This window comes from Poecile atricapillus, chromosome 2 (assembly GCF_030490865.1).
Source record: "Poecile atricapillus isolate bPoeAtr1 chromosome 2, bPoeAtr1.hap1, whole genome shotgun sequence".
Classification (NCBI taxonomy): Eukaryota; Metazoa; Chordata; class Aves; order Passeriformes; family Paridae; genus Poecile; species Poecile atricapillus.
In genome coordinates, this window is record NC_081250.1 from 39801574 (window position 1) to 39820907 (window position 19334).

The window sequence follows — 19334 nt, forward strand, 5'->3', positions numbered from 1 at the left end:
CACCAACATTAACTAGTCCACAACAGAACTTGTACCACTTTTTTACTGATTAATTTCTGTGCTGGCTAATTTAATAAGAAGAAAGACATTCACAAACATTAGTGTCTAAAGACCATCCAGATCTGAACTGTGCTTTCACAGAAATAAAGTGATAAAGAAAACATTCTTCTCTGCCACAGGGAGATACATTTTTAATAGGATCAGGAGGACAACATCATTGGTGTTGCTGAGGTTTTTGTGCCTTTTGGCAGATGTCTTGAGAAAGTCAAGTGAAATTCAGACTGACATATTTTCCCTAGGTCTTTTCTTAATAATCAGTAAGAGGAAAAGAAGCTTTGCATTTCCTCTCAGTCACTTAAAGAAAAATGTAAGTTGGCTCTGCTCAAGGTAACAGAGGAAGCCATGCTATAATAATCTAAAATATATGCCACCAGAAGAACAATTTTGATTTAGCCTTTTTTCTTCATTTGCAGCTCTCTAACAACAGCTTCAATACTGCTATATTCAAGGCCCAAAATAACCCAGTGTGGTCTTGTCATTACAACCTTAAAATCTTCAGTTATATGGGGACACTCAAAAAACCTTTACATGTTCTCTTTTTCACTGCTCCCTGGTATTTGTCTCTTCTTTTCCTGTCAGTGGCTTGTATTACAAACCAAAAGTAAGTAAATCAGAGTATTTTCTTTTGTAGATATTCAATTTATTTTTTTCTGAATAGAGATATGTTTAAAACAACAGCAAACACCAATGACCAAGTAGGACATAATTTGGATTTCCCTGTTATTCAACTTACGGAACTTTTTCTGTTTTCTACTATGACAGCACCAATATGATTTAAAGTCTAGGAGGACCTGATTTAATGTCTACTTGTAGTATCTGTGTCCTTCAAAGACTTCAGGAGTTCTCATGAAGTTCATACACTCCAGACCACTCCAAGTTCCTTGTTTGGGTTTATTTTCTAAATATAGAAGTACAGCATTATTTGAAAGATGAAGACACATGTGTGAATAGGCTGCTGAAGATTTGACCAAAGCTTTTAAGACCTTTAACCAAAAGGAAAACATCACTGACAAAAGATAATGGATTTACTCAAATTACTCCCAGGACTGAAAATATCAACAAAGACTAAAGTATTTTTCTGTAGATCATTATAACTTGCAGACATTAAGTTTAAACTGTGCTGTTATTATATGGCACCCTTTAGCAAACAGCACTGAAACTACAGAAGATCGACATCAAATTTGGGTTTGTACTTCATAATTAAAATTCTTCGTACAGTTTCTGTATTAAAAGCTTTTAATTTTTATTTTTTTTTGTGAAGATCAATATCTTAACTGATCAAAACAGTTTTATTTCAAATATTATTTTATTCACACAATATGTACTCTGAAATCACAGCTTAGCAATTTACAGCGTGTGGAGCTTCTCAGTAAAAGGAAAAGTACTTCAAACAGAAAACTTATTTTATCAATCATGATGTATAAATACATGATAATTTGCAACAGTTATATGAAATATTCATTTTACAGGAGAAATTCCCATTGCATTCAGCAGAAGTTTGGCTGGAATAATAACAATTAACAGGAGATCTTACTGATTCATATTGGAATTCATACTTTTAAGAACTACCTTAATGATACTTCAAAAAACATTGTATGTCAAATGTAACTATCTCTTTTTCTAACACTTTAAAATACAATTACAAACCATTGATATTTCAAATTGCAAAGAACTACAACTGGTAGACCATGAAACTGCCATCTCATCATGAACAAGCACTCGATTTTCTTAGTGTGGAACCTGCGGGTGAGTGAAGGTACTCTTAAAAGTGGATCAATAGGCACTAAAGAGGAAGAAATGAAAGAGGAAACACTCTATATGCAACAAGAGAATAATATAATAATGTTCAAAAACTTGAAAATTGTTAGGTTTAAGTTAAAGTTTGAATTTCTCACAAGTTCAAAATTACCTGATCGAAGTCTCGATCCAGAACTGTCAACATAATCTCTATCATTACTAAAAAAAATAAAAAGGTTGCATTTGACATCAATGATTGTTGAGAAAATACAGTATTCCCTGACTCCTTCTCATGTTTTCTCTAAAGGAAATCTGTCCAAATTCACTAGTTTACAATTGTGCATTTTTAAGTCACATAAAGGCTGGTTTACTCTGCATGTCCAAAATAGAATGACTTCTACTAAACCAAGGTTTCTTTCCTTGGGCAGTACAAGTAAGGTGGGGGAAAAGTTGGTATTACAGCACCAGGGTAGTAATATCTCAATGTCAGAAATACAGGTTTACATGTTTCAATTCTACATCCTTTGCTAAACTCTAGACAAATACTTTGCCAGCCTGCAGATTTCACTAGCTGAGATAAGCAATAACAAATAGGTACACCATAGACACCAGGAAACTAAAAGAACAAACATGATGTCCTGATGGATAGCAGCTTCCATAGCCCAAGTATGGCAAGAATTTTTATCTATTTTTGTGGCAGTAGGGAAAACTAGTTTCAAGGAGTAGTTATAAATTAAGATAAGGAAATAGTTTTGCTAATCATTATATGAGGGGAAGAGATTTGTATAGTAGTGAATTTCTACAAAGAGAAAGGAAATGTGCTTTCTTCAATGCTCAAGCATGGGGAGGCTGCCATTACTGACTGCAACAGGACTAAAGATGTAAGGCTAGAAAGTGATAAATGGGAGATTGAATGGTGTTATGCTAAGAACCATTCTGAAAGCAAAAATAAAATCTTGCACTTGAATCAACAGGAAAATAATCAATGCTATCATTATAAATACTTACCTAGCTCAGTTAAAGGTAAAATAATAAAAAAATTTCAGGAGGCAGACACAGCAAAGAGTGATTTTGAGACTTTTTTCCAGATATAAAAGAAGAGCAGAAATGAAGAAACAAGAGGATTTCAGAGTGGTGCCAAAGAAAAAAATAATGGTCGAGAATGTACTTGATGCATTACTGAAGAAACAGAAGGAAAAGGAATATCTTTAGAAGATGGATGGTATGACATATTCTGCTTCTGTTTGTTTCATTTTTGAAGGACATGAGGCCTCCCAAATGCAAGAAATGGGCGTCTATGTTTATACAGAAAGTCTAGAGGAGTTCAAAGGGCCAAGATACTCTTCTACACTACTACAACATACTCTACACCATCAAATACACAAGCACATTTTTCTATGGAAAAACATCTGCTTAAAAATATAAAAACAGAATTTGGCTAATCAACTGGTGTCAGATTAAACTTCAGTAGCCAGGGCCATTGTAAAAGCTATTTATCATGTAAAGCTGCTGTGTGTAAACACCCTTTAACAATATCCTCAAGCAGACTTAGTGTCCTAGGCTGAGGTAAAATGAAGCCATAAAGAACATATTTCATGAAGGCACAGCTCCACTGTGAAACAACCAACTGGAGTTGATAGTAACAATGATCAATTATATTAAAATCATAAATCACTCCTACCTTATCTGAGGTTGTTTTTCAGAAGCACTAAAACTTTGTTTAATTATACCTGAAATGAACACATAAATATTATTTTCTGCTTAAAAGAAACCCACAACATGCATGTTAGTATCTTCTATTCCCAGACATGGTATCAAAATAACTTTTAAAAAACAGCATTAAACAAACCCCAAATTCCTACTTGACTATCAAGTTGCTGTCTGATATATCAAAGATTTGCTTGCATCATAACAAAAGTCTCAGGCCAACAGAGTATTTTAATAAATTATTTCAGAAAATTGTTACAGAAAGTAACACATGGTGACTAGACACATGCTGACTAGATGTCTGCAGAATATGTACTTGGATTTGCATTTTTCCACTATAGCCACAACATTGTCTCTAGTGTGGATAAGGAGATAGAATATTTTCCCAATTTCTTAGAGGTCCACCAGAGATTTACTGCCACCATTCCACTACCTGCCTATCTATATGCAATAACATATGCAATACCTTTCTTCTCAAATAATCCTACTGAAGTCAAGACCTTCAGGACAGCAGTATGACCAGTTATTGGTCCAACATCTAATCAGCAATAAAAGTGAAAGTAAACATTGAAATAATTTATTGCATGCTGACAAAAAATGTGTAGAAGTAAAGCTAATGTTTAACAACATCTATTATTTATGCTCTTGGAAAGCTTTGACTTAAAGCAAATATTAGTCTTAAGCATTTGTCTTAAATCACTCCTGTAAAACCATTCTTTTGATGGTAATTTGGATGGTAATTTGGATGGTAATTTGGATGGTAATTTGAGACCAGCCTGGTATCACATTTGATTGAGTGTATGTTTAATGAAAAGATAATTCTGCTAACTGGAAGTCTGAGTAGCAAGATTAGGATATTCTTACAATTTTCCCATACAATTAATGTATTTTAATAAAAGGCCTGCATCTTTGTCTACATGAGATTTTTTTCCACACTAGTAGCATCATTATCACTAAACAAGAACAGAGGCTTCTAATCACTCAAACAACAGATAAGGAAAAAAGATTATATGTCAGACTTAAACTAGTTTTCCCATGGCTGGTCTTGTTACAGCAGTTATATTTGTTCTAAGCAACTGTAGAACAAACATATTTCTGAAAGTCTTACATCTTTTCGTGTTAAAACATACTTTTGTGTTGTACTCTGAAATTTTTTTCCTATTTTTCTGAGATCCTCTGAATTAAAAAAAAAAAAAAAATCTGAAGGAGGCTTTCATCTGTCAAACTGAATTCACTTTAAAACCAAAAGAAATTATACATCTTTAGGCCAAATCTGTCTCCCTAAATAAGGAGACATAGAGAAAGAGAGAGAATGAAAGAAAAAGAAACATTTTAATCCTTGCTGATGTTTTGCTTAGCAAAACAGATACCAAATTCTGTGACTGCTAGCACAAAAGACTATTTGATAAGAGCAGCTGAATTACATAATAGCAAATAAACTAGGCCCTTATAGAAGCAAAAGTTCTTCAATTAACTTTGTTAATGAGACAAAAAATAGAAAAAGAGTGCCCACTGCCTAGAAAGTGAGGGAAATGAAAAATATTATTGTGCCTATTCAAGGAACAGATATTTTACCTGCTTAGGACACAGACACAATGACACAAATACAAAAGTAGAAGCTCTGAGTGAATGTGAGTCATGTTGCTTGGGGTAAGGATTTTGAGTTACAACCTCAGACACTCTGTCACAACAAATACCATAATGTATTATGTGAATATACGCAAGAAAATCTGCAACAAAAGCCACTTGGCTAAAAAGCTAAGTGTGAACACAGCTGTTTGCTAGAATTTTACAAAAAACAACTCCCCTATTCAAGTATTCACATACAAAATTGGGTTTGAAATACTATACCCTTTGGCTGTTTCAAATAAATGGTCTCTTATCAGTAAAGGGCTTGTATCCAAATTTGCTTGATCAGTTTGATGATTCACCACATTTGACTTGCTAATCTGCCATCTTATGAGTGTATTTACAAGTGCATGATATTTCACACCAAAGAGTCTGTCTCACCACTCACTGTACACAGCAGAGATGCAATATTTTCTGATTCATATGCTAAAGTTAGAAAAATACTTATTAATGCTAAAAAACAAAACCCCAAAGATGATGAACATCACTAAACAATAGTAAACACCCTTCAGGCCTATTTTTATTGCTTATTATATTATACTAGAGACCCACTGAGCAGCCAAATCTGAGAGAGGAATCTCATTATGTTACTCGCTATAAAAACACGGGAAAATAATTTACTTAATAACTAGGAGACTCAAACATGTAAAAATCAGTGTAACAAACACACTCACATGTGTAACCCTTCCCAAGGAACACTAATGACTTTATTCATAATACCTGGTCTTCTGTGTATGAGTTATGCTAATCATACACAGCCAGTCAGGGAGTAAGAAACAGCACAGACGTATAGGCAAGTTAACTCACATAAGGCATGGACCACATAGTGCATCCTGATGTTCAGCTCAGGCTTACCTGGACCATATTTCCTTTTACCATGGCTACTCCTTTGACATGGATAGGAAGAGCAAGGCAATACGTTTTGTTCAAATGCCTTGCAAGAGGGCATGTTTCAGTTCAAGATGATCTCAAGGAAAATGAAATACAAGCCCTCCATATCTCTCCTGTTCTGTGCCCACTCTTGTCAGAACGTGAAAGAGACACAAAAGCCAAAGCTTTCAATTTGCATCAGCCTCCCTGTTCTGAATAGCTCTATGCAGACTCCTTTGGGACATGAAAAAAAAGTATCAAATGAGGCACAAATAATTTCTCTGCCTGCTACTTTGGTCTTCAGCAGCTGATGTAATTAGAGCAACTTCTAAGACTTTAACTTCTTAACATGCATCGACATCAGTAAAAATCACATTTTAATGTGAAGTTTAGAGTTCTGCTCTTGCAGGCACCTAAACAGGCAATTGCAAGAAAAGAGCTGGTAACGTGATATGAGATCAGAAAAACCTGAAAAGATAGTAACTTCTGCTTAGGAATTAACTTTCACTTCAATGGTATCTAAAAAACAAAACCTCTGAAAACCTTTTCAAGTTTGATCAGACTGGTAGGAAAATTGAATCAAGATTTTGTATTAGCAGAGAACTTCAGTACATCTCCTTGAATTAAATTGAAGCAAGGGGAGTGATTTTTTGAATGACATCTCAGCAATCATTTCAGGAGAAAGGTGGAATTACCTTTATTTGTTCAAAATACTCTTAGTAAGCTGCCCTTCAAATCACTGTACACTGGAATGGACAATCCCAACCAAATTAATTACACTGTTTTGCAGAGCAAACAACTAAGTGTTTTTCTTGCTAGCAGTGATTCCACTGCTACAATGTACAGCAACAGAAGTTGTTATAAACATACTTCAAAATTAAGTCAGGCATCACATAGGAAAACCAGAACTCGGCTGATGTCTTCAACAAAATCCCATTAGCCTGAGGTCTCAAGAGAAATCTGAATCTTAGACAAATGAGGAAAAGTAAGCTTACAAAACACTAAAGTATCCAAAATTCTTCACAGACAGCCCATTGAGAAGTGATAGGTTTCTTGGTGCAATAATAATTTTCAGGAAATTCCCTAAGCTTTCTCCTCACAATCAAAAACCAGAAAACCTTATATAGCAGATGTCAGACAATCTTATTCCAAAAATTTACCAAATTACCTAGTCATCTTATCTAAAGAAGAAATGTCTTCTCAAGTCACCAAATCCATCAAATACAACTGGTCTTAAGTAAAATTAAAAAAAAAAAAAAAAAAAAAAAAAAAGGCTCATCTCTGTGACCACAACTTTCAAGATATAAGGTAGCTGCCTGCAATGTAGTCCAAATTACAGGCTCTAAAAAACAAATTACTGAACAGGGGTTTATTTGATAATGTGTTTGTTGTTATCCTCAAAAGTAGTTAGATTTGGAGCTAAGTGATGACCTAAACTCATGACTTAAGTAGTGAGCCAAATCACTTGCTACATACAACACACAGAATTCCTATTTTGAGTGTATCTTAGTTCTAGAAATCCCCAATTATTCAACGGGATATGAGCACTACCTGAACAAGACTCAAGCCCTGGCACTGTGTAAACCAGCTGCATTTCTCAAAGAAAGATATAGGAGACCCTTTTAGAGTTACATCACTAGAATATTGTTCAGGCAGACCTGTGCTGTCTTCATTACATGGTAACTTTGAATACTATTGGGTTGCAGAAATTCAGGAAAGGAATCCTGAATATCAATGTCTGTGCTTATTGGTCACAAGATATATTAAATGCAGAGATTCCTCCAAATAGCGGAAACATAAATGAAATTATGATGTAAGAGAAAAACTTTTAAACAAGATACAGCAGCAACACAAGACCATGTTTTGAGACTTCTTAATCTCTTGAAAAGGCTGAGCAATTCCAAAAAGAATCTATTGCATGCTACCTCTGTATTGGGAGGGAGGTTAGAAGTACATAAAGTCCTTAGACCATGGTTTTCCAATAGCACATTTTACACAGAAATATCTTTCAATGTATTTAGGACACTGTCCTGATTGTGATTAAATGAACATGATTAAGGGAAACAAAAAATATTGTCCAAAAGAGCATTCCCAGACAAAAAATTTTTCAACTCTCACTCAACTGACGCACCACCTCTACTGGACTACTATGCATAACGACATATTACATATTTTCCTATTTGGTTTCACCAACAGAAGTGAAGGTATGATTACACTGTATACCAAATGCAAGTAAAAAACCTTTAATATGACTAAGCGAAGGTAAATTTGGGAACCTCGTAATTTTAAACTAAGAAAAAAAGTGCAACTAATAAACTGTTACCATCCCATCATTCTTCACAGCTTTTTGACTCAGTATGTCCCTACCCTCTGTCAATCTTTATAATTTGAAATTATAATGACTTCAGGAAAAGAAATATGCATCTGTCACTGATGCCTCTGTGCTTCTGAAATGTGCAGAATCTTGTTCCTGTAGGATTAATCATTTCAAGTACCAGGAGCAACCAGCATCTCCACACCCTGCACTTGGCAATCTTGGGAACTCTTAAAGGAACTGGTCTTGCAGAAATACATTGCCTATACATACTATACTAAGAAGAATAATCCTTTTGTTAAAGCAGAGTTGAGAAACAGTGAGTATGCAAAGTCATTAAAAACATTATGACAATACTGGACTATAAAAAAACTTACCCCTATTACACTGACAAATCCATACCAGCTTCTGTGCTATAGAACAGCTCAGCATATCACACCTTTATGCAAAATACCACTCTACTTTTGAATTAGAATGATCATGTTTTCTCTGAGAATGATGTGACAACAGCATGATTAGACAAATCTTCATCAATCTACCTGAAACTAACCCTCATCTTCCTGTTAACAGTTTCCAAGTTAGCTAGATCACATTTTCCCCTGTAATGCTGACATGCATGACAAAACCACACTGATAATTCAAACTCTGTTAGCCACTTATTATTAACAAAAGGAGCATATCTCAAGCAATACCAAATTATTCTGAATTTAGAATTATTTTTCTTTAAGCTATTTTTTCTTTACCCCTGAAAAGTAGAAACATTTGCCAGCATTAATCACAACTGATCTAAAACACTGACTTCAGCATGAAGTAGAAACTACAGCTGATCTAAGAATGTGAGCTTGCAGTTATTTTTATGAAAAAGCAATCCTGAAGTATCTATATAATAATTAGATTCTTTGGCAGGAGAAAAATGGATAATGACTTTTAGAAATGCTGATTAAACTCACTGGAACTGATAGGAACTGACTGGATCTTTCCACTTAAAATATTTAATTAAAACTATGGCAATATGGCATGGTAATATTCAAATATTAGGAAAATCTGGTATTTTGTTAATGTCTAAATCTTAACAAATAAAAATCACCTACAAAGAAATCATTACCACTAATGCTTTGGGTGTGGCAAGTTACAAACTACACAAAGGCCTCAAATTTCTGTGCACAATGCTAAACTGCCCACAATGAATTACATTCCTGTGAGACACAATGTGTTATTCTCAAGTATGAACACAAAATGGAACTTTGTCCCTGCAAGCTGCTTTTTCTCAAGGGCTTCATTCTATGCAGTCATTTCCTACAGTTATTCAAGGCTTCCCTCTATCTTGTAGCCTTCTCCCATTACTATCTTAACTCGAGAAAGTGACCACAAAAAAGTGTTTTTTTAAATTATTTTTTAAGAAAACTTTGACAACAATCTCAGGGCTGGTTAGCCTCAGGTCCTCCAGTATTCAAAATGGCAAGCTATCCAGTTACAATTAGCAAACTATTTTAATGGATTTTAAGTAGAACTACCAAATAATTTATTTGCCCTGTAGTAATGGCTAGACATTTCAGTAAAAAGAGGTCATATTCCTTCAGAACATGGGCCAAAATATGAAATAAAATCCAGCTACCAAATAGGAATACAAAGAAATAAAGTAATGTTATTCTAGATTTTTTGAAGCCTGGGACATTTGCAGCAATGATGTTTTATAATATTCAGACAACTACATTCCCTTTACATTTTAAAAGTACATCTAAATCATGCCAATATTTTATGAATGGAAATCTTAAGTTTTGCTTAACTCTAACCATCTCCTTTTTTTTCTAATACAAAATGCATACAAAATGATCTTCTCTAATCAGAATCGCATTGCATTTAATAGGTAGGTCATGATAGCTCACAATCTAGCATGTGAACTCATAGTTGTTAGAGCTAGGGTTTTTGAGGTTTTTTAAAATTTTCAAATTGGAAATATAAGCCAAAAAAACCCGTTACTTAAGATAATACCCAACACAGCTGTTGCTTTCCAATTTGATTACCATAAATAACTATAAGCAGAATTAATACTGTGTTTTGTCACATAATTCTGTCCTAATTAAAATGTACACATTCCTTCAGTTTCATTCAGTCAATTCTTCCAGACAGTTAAAGCTTGCCTCTTTCAACTTTCTTTTTCACACTCTTCCATCTGTTTCTTATCAATATTAGTCATCTTATGTTTAAATTTAAAACCACCTTCTTTCTCAAGGAGCCAAATAATATTCGTTTTCAGAGCTGCTACTGCAAAATATGGGGACAAGCTACACAAAGTCCTGGGTGTGATACCATATGTATTAACCTGGACATGGCTGTCACAGAGGCACTGCTGTTTCCTTTACTTAGGTAACAACAGATTGTGAACTTGTGACACACAATGAAATACCCTCGTATACTGGACTAAACCACTGCTTTACTCTTAGAAAGTAGTGCACACTTCATTCTTGAAGAATCTTACTAATAGCAGACTCTTTCAAATTACTTGAACTGGAGCTGCTTGAATTGTCCACTCTATCTATCTCATTGTCTAATTCAGAGAAAATACCTGCACATAAAAATGAAAGCAAAGAAGCTTTTAACCCACCTCTGACCAGCATGATAGCACCTGAAGCTTCTTTTGCTAATGTCTGCCTTTCTCCATAGTCCTGTCATCCTCTACCACAATTGCTTCATATGTTTTTCCTCATCTTTTCCATGTGCAGACTGACAACTGTCAACTGGAAAGTTAGTATTTTCTGAAAATTCACTTTTTCAACTGGCTGGTCTACTGCTGCTACTATGCAGACTCAACTTCTCATCATTTTTCTGACAAGAACAAAAAGGCAATGTTAGATATAGTCCTTTTCCAACACTCACTAGAAAATCCAAAAATTGAAGTGGCACTTGTGCATACACACATAAAGCTAAACTTAGGTGTTAGTCCAGGACTGCACAATACCTGGTTCAAGGTATTGATTCTAAATTTAGAGCAAGATTTTCAAACTCTTAAACTAATTATTTCTATCTTTTACATATAAGGCTTAGTTCTTGATGACAGTCTTTTCACAGCAAGCGCTAAAAGTGAGAAAAATGAAACAAGTGACAGAGCAGAGGTGAATACTGAACAAAGGAAAAATAAGTCTGGACAAAGGTAATAGGTTCCCAGGGACAAGCATTGGTAGCTGTGCTCTCTTTGATCTTAGATTACCAACAGCAGTCCAGTTCTGGACAATGCAATGCCCAACAGTCAAGATAGTAGTAAAATATGAAGTGAACTCGATGTTGTCATGGTTTGACACTGGCCCAATGCCAGGCACCCACGAGGGTCACTTGCTCACCCTCCCCTGCCACAGCTGGGTGAAGGAGAGAACAGGAAAAAACAAGTTCATGAAGGCTTCATGAGTGAGATAAGGACTGGGAAAAATATTTCAAGGGCAAAACAGGCTCAAATTCAGTTGCAAAGTGAAATTTATTACTAAAAGGATCAGAGAAGGATAATGAGAGGTAAAATAAGACCTTAAACCACCATTTTACCCCAGCCCCTCCCTCCTTCTCACTGACAGTGCAGGGGGACAGGGAATGGGAGTTTTGGTCAGTTCATCACTGAGACTTTCCTCTGCTGCCCTGGGAGAGGGGTCCTTTCCCTGTGAGGCCGTGGGGTCCTTCCCATGGGAGACAGTTCTCCATGAACTTCCCAGCGTGGGCCCACTCTCACAAGCAGCAGCCAAACCACACCTGCTGCAGCGTGAGTCCCTTCCACAGGCACAAAGTCCTCCCAAAACCGCTTCAATGTGGGGTTTCCATGGGGTGCAGTCCACCAAGGACAGGCTACTCCAGCCTGGAAGCAAGGGCCCTCTCTCTCCACCAGGTCTTCCACTGGATCACAGCCTCTTCCAGGCATCCACCAGTTCCCCCATGGGCTGCAAGTGGATCTCTGATTCCCCATGGACTGCAGGGACACAGCTTCTTCACCATGGTCTCACCATGGCCTGCAGAGGAATCTCTGCTCTGGTGCCCAGAGCACCTCCTGCCCCTCCTTCTCTACTGACCTTGGTGTCTCCATGTTGTTTCCCTCACATGTTCTCACCTCCCCCGCTTCTCTGGCTAGAAGCAAAACCCGCCACTTTGTTTTGATTTTCTTCTTAAATATGTCATCACAAAGGTGTTACCAGCCTCTCTAATTGGCCCAGCTTTGGCCAGCAGCATGTCCATCTTCAGAGCCATCAGGGATTGACCCTGCCAGACATGGTGGGAAGCTTCCAGCAACTTCTCACCAGAGCTGCCTCTGTGGTCCCCTGCTACCTAAAAACCAGGTTGTGCCAAACCAATACAGATGTGATGACACTGAGGCTGAAATAACCAAATGCTACTGGCATTATCAAAGCAGAGCTAAGAAAATCAAAACACAGAATACAAATTATTTGCTTGAAACATTTAAGTGTCGTACTTTGTAGCACAGGCTTCTTTAATGCATATAAAATTCTGCCTCTGCTGCTTTGATGTTTATAGTTTTTCTAGAATGAATAGAAATCCCCAGTCCCTGCTATTGCTTCTATTGTAATGCTGAAGGAAAACTTTTTATGACCTCCTATTGTTCCAAATCTTCACATATTATTTCTGTTATTTCTGTTGTGTGCAAATAAATTCATGTTTCTTTTTACTCTATCTTGCCAAAGTAAAGATAAAGGAGGACAAGAGATAAATGATATAAATATATCAGATTAAACAAATTAGTATCTTTAATATTAAATTTCAGGAGATAATACATTCCTAAGTATTTATATTCTTACCAAGTCTGCATAAGACAATTTGTCCTGTATCTAAGATAACATTCTTTCGAAGTTTTTTCCATGAAGTATTTTGACTTTATTAGGACACAGCCGAGGGAATGCACTAGAAACTTTCTCCTCAGAAACTTCACTGCATCTCTGAGCATTGACTATACATACCACTAGCATAATGGTCTGTTTCAACTACTTCCCCATCCTTTGTTCTAGTCCCAAATCTATAACAAGCCAAGAGATGGCATGTCAAAGTTTTCTCTTTAAATTCAGGTGAGAAAAGGTCATTTTATACTTCAGTACTGGGCTGAGGTTATGTCCAAGACGCCACAATAGCAGTGACCTCAGTGTAGCACAGCATGAAAACCACTAAGGATGACTCTCAAACTGACTTTTGGCAGCACTCCAGTCCTGGCACACATGAACACACTTCTCATGCCCTGAACAGTCAGTGCACAGTTACTGAAGAGAAACAGCTCACCTGCTCCACATCAAAGGAATCAAAGCAAAGAGAGAGAAGGGTCAAACTGCATGGACATTTCAAACTTAAATCTCCTTTCAACATTTTCAATATTGAACCTCACACTCAAAAGACTAATTGCTCACAATAACTTGTACATCAGGCAGAGCTGAGGGGGGAAGAAAAAGATCAAAAAGACATCTGATACCAACTGGTGACAGATTTCACTGTCCATCAAGAAAGGAAACCTGTTTGAAATCTCTGAATGGAATTACACAGACCTCAAGCTAAAAATAATTGACAGACCTACCATGGAAACTGTTCAAAGATGAGTGGAACATATCCTAAAGTGTTAAAGCAGTTATATAAACTGTAAAGCTATAACCTGTCTATAAAAAAAATCTGGTCCAATTACACAATACTTGAATATAGAAAACTATAGTATTTCATTACTAATCTGAGAATAATGAATAAATTTGCTGTGATATGCTTTCTCCACATAGATAATAGCTAATAATTTTGGATAATATGTATTGCTTTTTCTCTTTTGAGTAGGACACTGGGTGATTTAGAAGAACAAAAGAACCCTCACTGGAAGAGGACAGAATGCAAGTTCAATGTCACTGTTGCTCGCCACAGGAGAGGGACCAAAATGACCTACATAAGGAAATAAAGATATAAAGATCATAATTTTTTTGAGAAGATCATGGAGAATAGTGTTCTCCAACACACTGAAACAATCACTTTCACATGCCTTGAAGTCTCCCAGAGACTTCTTTCAGATAAGGAGAAAGACAGATGCTTATCTTTTGAAGAAATCTATGAAACTGGAATATTCAAAATATCCCAAACATTGGAAAAGGAATTAGGTTTATATTTATTCATTTGAACTGTGCTCATACCTACACTTGATTCTAGAGTCCAGTATTTTACAAATCTCTCTGGAGGATCCATCAGTTTATTGTCACATTTTCCTTATAAACTAGTGCCTCAGTTTCCCCATTCATCAGGTTGATTGTTGAAACAAATTCTATCTTTTTGTATAAAAAACCATACAGTTGAAAAGGAAAGCTAAGGGGGGAACAAAAAGAATGTTCAAATTATGAACCAATCTTTTTCCAGCATTCATCTACCTTTATTACTGAGCAAAAGCATCTCTGGAAATTTGTGTCTCAGTCATGAAGAAAACTTCTGTCTTCATTAATATCCTGTATACTTGCATTGTCTATCTCTTCAGTGGTAACTATCAATACTGTAAAATCGAGATATACTTTGTTTTTGGCAAAATGAAACCTGAATTGTTGGTTTTGCCTTCCAAGAGGAATCTAAAAGTCTTTAGGGAAAAAAAAAAAAAAAAAAAAAAAAAAGCAGGTTGAAATACAATAAAGATACTGATCTTTTATTTAGCTCTGTTTTGTCATACTACTGTCCAAAGGAATTAACTTTTCTGTCTTCATGAAATATAGAGCTCTCTAGTGGCATTTGCAGTGTTTAATTAATCTTCTTTATTAGAGACATTTACAATTACATTACAATTACAGCATTATGCTAGTCAATTGAATTTCTACTTAAAAAAAAAAAAAAAAAGGACAACCTTTTTCCACTAGTAAACTACCAATAAAATAAGTAATAACTAGCATGAAATTGGCAGGGGTAAAAACCAGGCTAAACCAATACATCTTTTTCAGTAAGAGGAAAAAGGAGTAGATGTTTTAGCTCCTGTGCATTAGGAACAAGAAGCAGATGTTACGTATGTGGGTTTTATCAAGGTTTTTGACAATGTTTTTCATAACATCTTAGAAGAAAGCTAGAGAAGTGTGAGCTACACAAAATCATGATCAGCTGGATGAATAATTGACCTTAAAAATTGTACTTGACTTAGTAACTGCTTTGAGTGTTTGCTAAACTGAAAATGGGCAGTGAACACAATTTATCAGGCTCCTTTTTGACCTTGTTCCAAAACCACTCAATGTTGCCACTGAATTACAATGATAATCTGCATAATGGATAGACAGAGTGCCTATTAAAAGTGCCCGGACTGCAATACATTCACATCGTATATCATATTGCAGCATATACATCATACACAGAGATGTGTCAATGAAAGTGACAGCTGGTGTCAAAGAGAGTTTTGAGAAACTGGACAAACTAAAAGAACTGATGAAGTTTAAACAGGGAAAATGAGAAGTTGTGTGAGCAAGGAGAAACAACCATACAAATGCACAGACTAGAGAAGGACTGGTGACAGAAGCTCCGCAGCAAAAGATATGGGGATTTTGCTGGATCAGAAACAGACTATGGCACTACAATACCATGCTGTTATGAAAAGGTAGACATCATATTGGGGTATATAAAAAGAAAATAATTCTGAAGATTTGTGTATTCTTTCTACTTGGTACCAGGAAGATTCTCAGTTGGAGTAATTAGGTCCAATTTTGAACACTACACTTAAAATTATCTGTCAGGAGTGACAGGTAACTCTAAGGCTTGGAAATGGACAAGATAATCTTTGACAAGTCTTTCTTCCTTGCATTCTGCAATTATATTAAAAAGCTTTGATGCACTAACAAGTTAAACATTCAGCAACTCTTCAAAAATATATATATACACCTTCAAAACAGTTTTTGATTTGTCATTTTATTCTCCAAACTTAAATAGCACAAATGTAAAAAGGTTTCTTTCTTTTTATCACACCAACATTTTTAACATTTAGACATAAATTCTAGTACCTGCTACATAGACAGCAGAACAGAATGATGTCACAATGGAGTGAAAGATGGAAGAATGAGAAAACAATTTGAGGAATGCTAAGCCTTCATGACATTCCAGAGTCCTCACTCATTACCAAAGGGATATGTATGCAGCAGTGCATGGTCATGATCATCCATATTTTTTTATCAAAATTTAACAAATTTTAGTGACAGTTTTAATATTCTAGCTTAACATAATTACTGGACTATATTTCTGAAATATTAATAACCTGTTGCATACTAAGTGTTTTAAACCCAAGCATGCTCATTGCTTTAACCAACACCAAAACAATTGCTGCATACACACACAGTTGCTTTAAGAAAGAAAATATTTTACACATGGAATGACACAAAATCTATTTCTAAACACAAAGGAAAAGGAAATTAAAATGAACATTAATCCAATCTTTATGTCTTTTTCTGAGTTAACAAAAAAACTTGATTAATTCAAATCAAATTGCTAATTAAGTACTACTTTGTAATGCATGTGGTGATGCTTAGAAACTAACATGATTATTAGCACAATTGCCAGCAGAGCAGAACTTTATTTGGACATGGGGGAAAAATGACTGGGTGAAAAACTAGTTAAATATGTTCTGTTTCTTTGTCCTTCATATAGCTGTGATCCTTAAAAAATACAAAATACAATCAGCTCATAATCATCTAGAGGTGGAATATGAAGGTTTATGTCATGGATAAAGTTCAGGAAACTGCATCAGCTATTTCAGGTTTTGTCAGGTTCTTTAAATTTAGTCATTTACATATAGTTTGAAAACAGCTACACTGCTTTACTATTTTCTATTTTACTATTTTCAGCCAACAAATAGTTGAACTGCCTCTGCAGGAGAGATAGGCAGACTTCCTAGCATAGGCTGTAGCCAAGCTGCCTGCAAGAAGAGTAATCAGAGTACGTTTTCTAGCAGCATCAACCTAGTCCAGTAGCACACCACCTGGATACTTACAGATCTAGCCTGGGAGGGACAGTGTTGACCTGAAGCTAAAAATCCTGTCTAGATGGAAGATGGTTCACTGTGGTCTATATACCATGCTCTCCAGCAGGCTGGGTTAGGTAAAGACCAGTTCAAGTGTGAAAAGAGGAAAATGCAGAGAGCAGCCTTGCTAATGGGCATTCTCATGCATTTGAACACTAGGACAAAACACTCAGCTAAGGGTAACTTAAATGAACCAGCTCAGCCCAAGCACTGTTAATGACTTCTGACTCCCTATTAGTCCCAACTAGCATGGTATGGGGAGACACTCCATAGATCAGACTACACTCAGAAAAAAATGTTGGACCTGCTTTTCCCATTATGTAAGCATCATTGTCCCCCATTAATCTGAGTAACTGAGAACTGGATCTGAATAAATGGATTTGCATACATGAATTTAAAAATGAAATGTGCATTCTAGTGACATTATTGATACAAAAATGAAAATAAGCTTAAATTCCTAAAGAACACAGAGAGGCATAGAGAAAGAATGTGACAGAATATATGTGCTTTATGCACAGATCAGAACTTCAGAAACAGAAAAGGAAGCTATTCTGACCATCCAGGTAGTCTATCATGTCTTCCCATTTTTAATATATTCTCAGAGTAGCAGAAGGTACAAATGGCTCATATTTTGTCATATATTTTTAGTTGATGGACTCCAATTATAAAACTTGCACTATCTTCTACCACATTCAAAAGACAGGACTGAACTGAATATTCATCATTCTATATTGTTTTATGTGTATGTATATTTTACATTAAAAAATGTGGCAATGAGAGAAAAGTTGAAAACCTTTTAGGATATATGCAGTAAATGAAACAATAATGGATGATGCCCATGTAATGAGACATATGTTTCCAAAGTAGTAAAAGTGACTTATTTTCACTGCTTTCCAAACAGACAAAATACATTTTTCAAATCTATATACTTCAAAAACCAATCAATCATTGTTTGGCTATACACTCATCTCTTTAAAGGCAAATACTAGAAAGACAATTCATTAGTTAGATGAACTACTGTTTTGAGATTTATACTTGCCTTGGAACACAGAAAACTCAAATTTGCTACTGGTCTGTTTGGTGACCTTACACAAACTACCTTTTCCCTCTCCACCTCTTCCTACCCAGAGCATGAAGCTATAACATTCATCACCTTGAAATGAAAGGTGCAACATGAGAGAGAATTATTGCCATTATTTTTACTTGCTTGGGTCCTCTGTACCATGTGTTATGTCAGCAATCTTAACCTTTCAGAACTGAACACACAAATTCTATCAAACACCTGCCACCCCTACATCTGTTTCTATGTTTCATATATTTTTAACATAAACTGTTTGTATGGAAAACTAGGAAATATAAGAATTTCTGTGGGGAGCTTATGATGATTCTTTTTACTGGGATTATTTTCAAGCATGGATTTTATGCTTTACTTACCACACAAGGTAACTAACTGTACTTCATCATCTACTGACCTGCTTTTCAATTGCCTATTTACCAGCTATCAAACTAGTTTTGAACTACCTATAAAACAAATTCCATTCTGGCTCCAAAAGATCTCAGTTCTTTAGTTCCATATAGAGGACAGAGAGTACAGTCTTTATTTCAGAAAATTTCACAACATAACACAACTGGGATGAAAAAGGAGGCCATAAGTACATTTCAGTAGTGAAAGCAAAGTAAAAGCTAGCTGGCTTCAACAAAACATTGAATTACATGGCAGAAACACTGAATTCTCTGACACCATGGGAAAATGACAAATTACTTGGGTGTGGAATCACCAGGGCTTTGACTAAGATGAATTAGGCTGTCTATATTTCACAGAGCTTTTATTTCAGGACCAACTGCTTGAAATTCTTCCAAGTACTTTTAGTTAGAACATTGCCCTTTTTATTTCAAAAGGTAAACATTTCAGGAATAATTATTATTTTATTAGAAATCCTTCAAGTTTATAAAGTTTTCCTAAATACCAGGAAGAAAGAAACAGCATGGCTCCTTCTAAGCCCTGTAACATGCCTCTGAAATTTGAAAGATCCT

General features: G+C 35.6%; 1 protein-coding gene across 1 annotated transcript in view; it reads right to left on the reverse strand.

Moving 5' to 3' along the window:
• Positions 1-19334, reverse strand: part of NEK10 (NIMA related kinase 10) — a 69176-nt gene that overhangs the window by 11553 nt on the left and 38289 nt on the right. Inside the window, 5 exon segments of the mRNA XM_058831066.1 lie at positions 1970-2007; positions 3479-3527; positions 10797-10883; positions 10970-11014; positions 11017-11149. Of these exon segments, the coding sequence (XP_058687049.1) occupies positions 1970-2007; positions 3479-3527; positions 10797-10883; positions 10970-11014; positions 11017-11149 (352 nt within the window).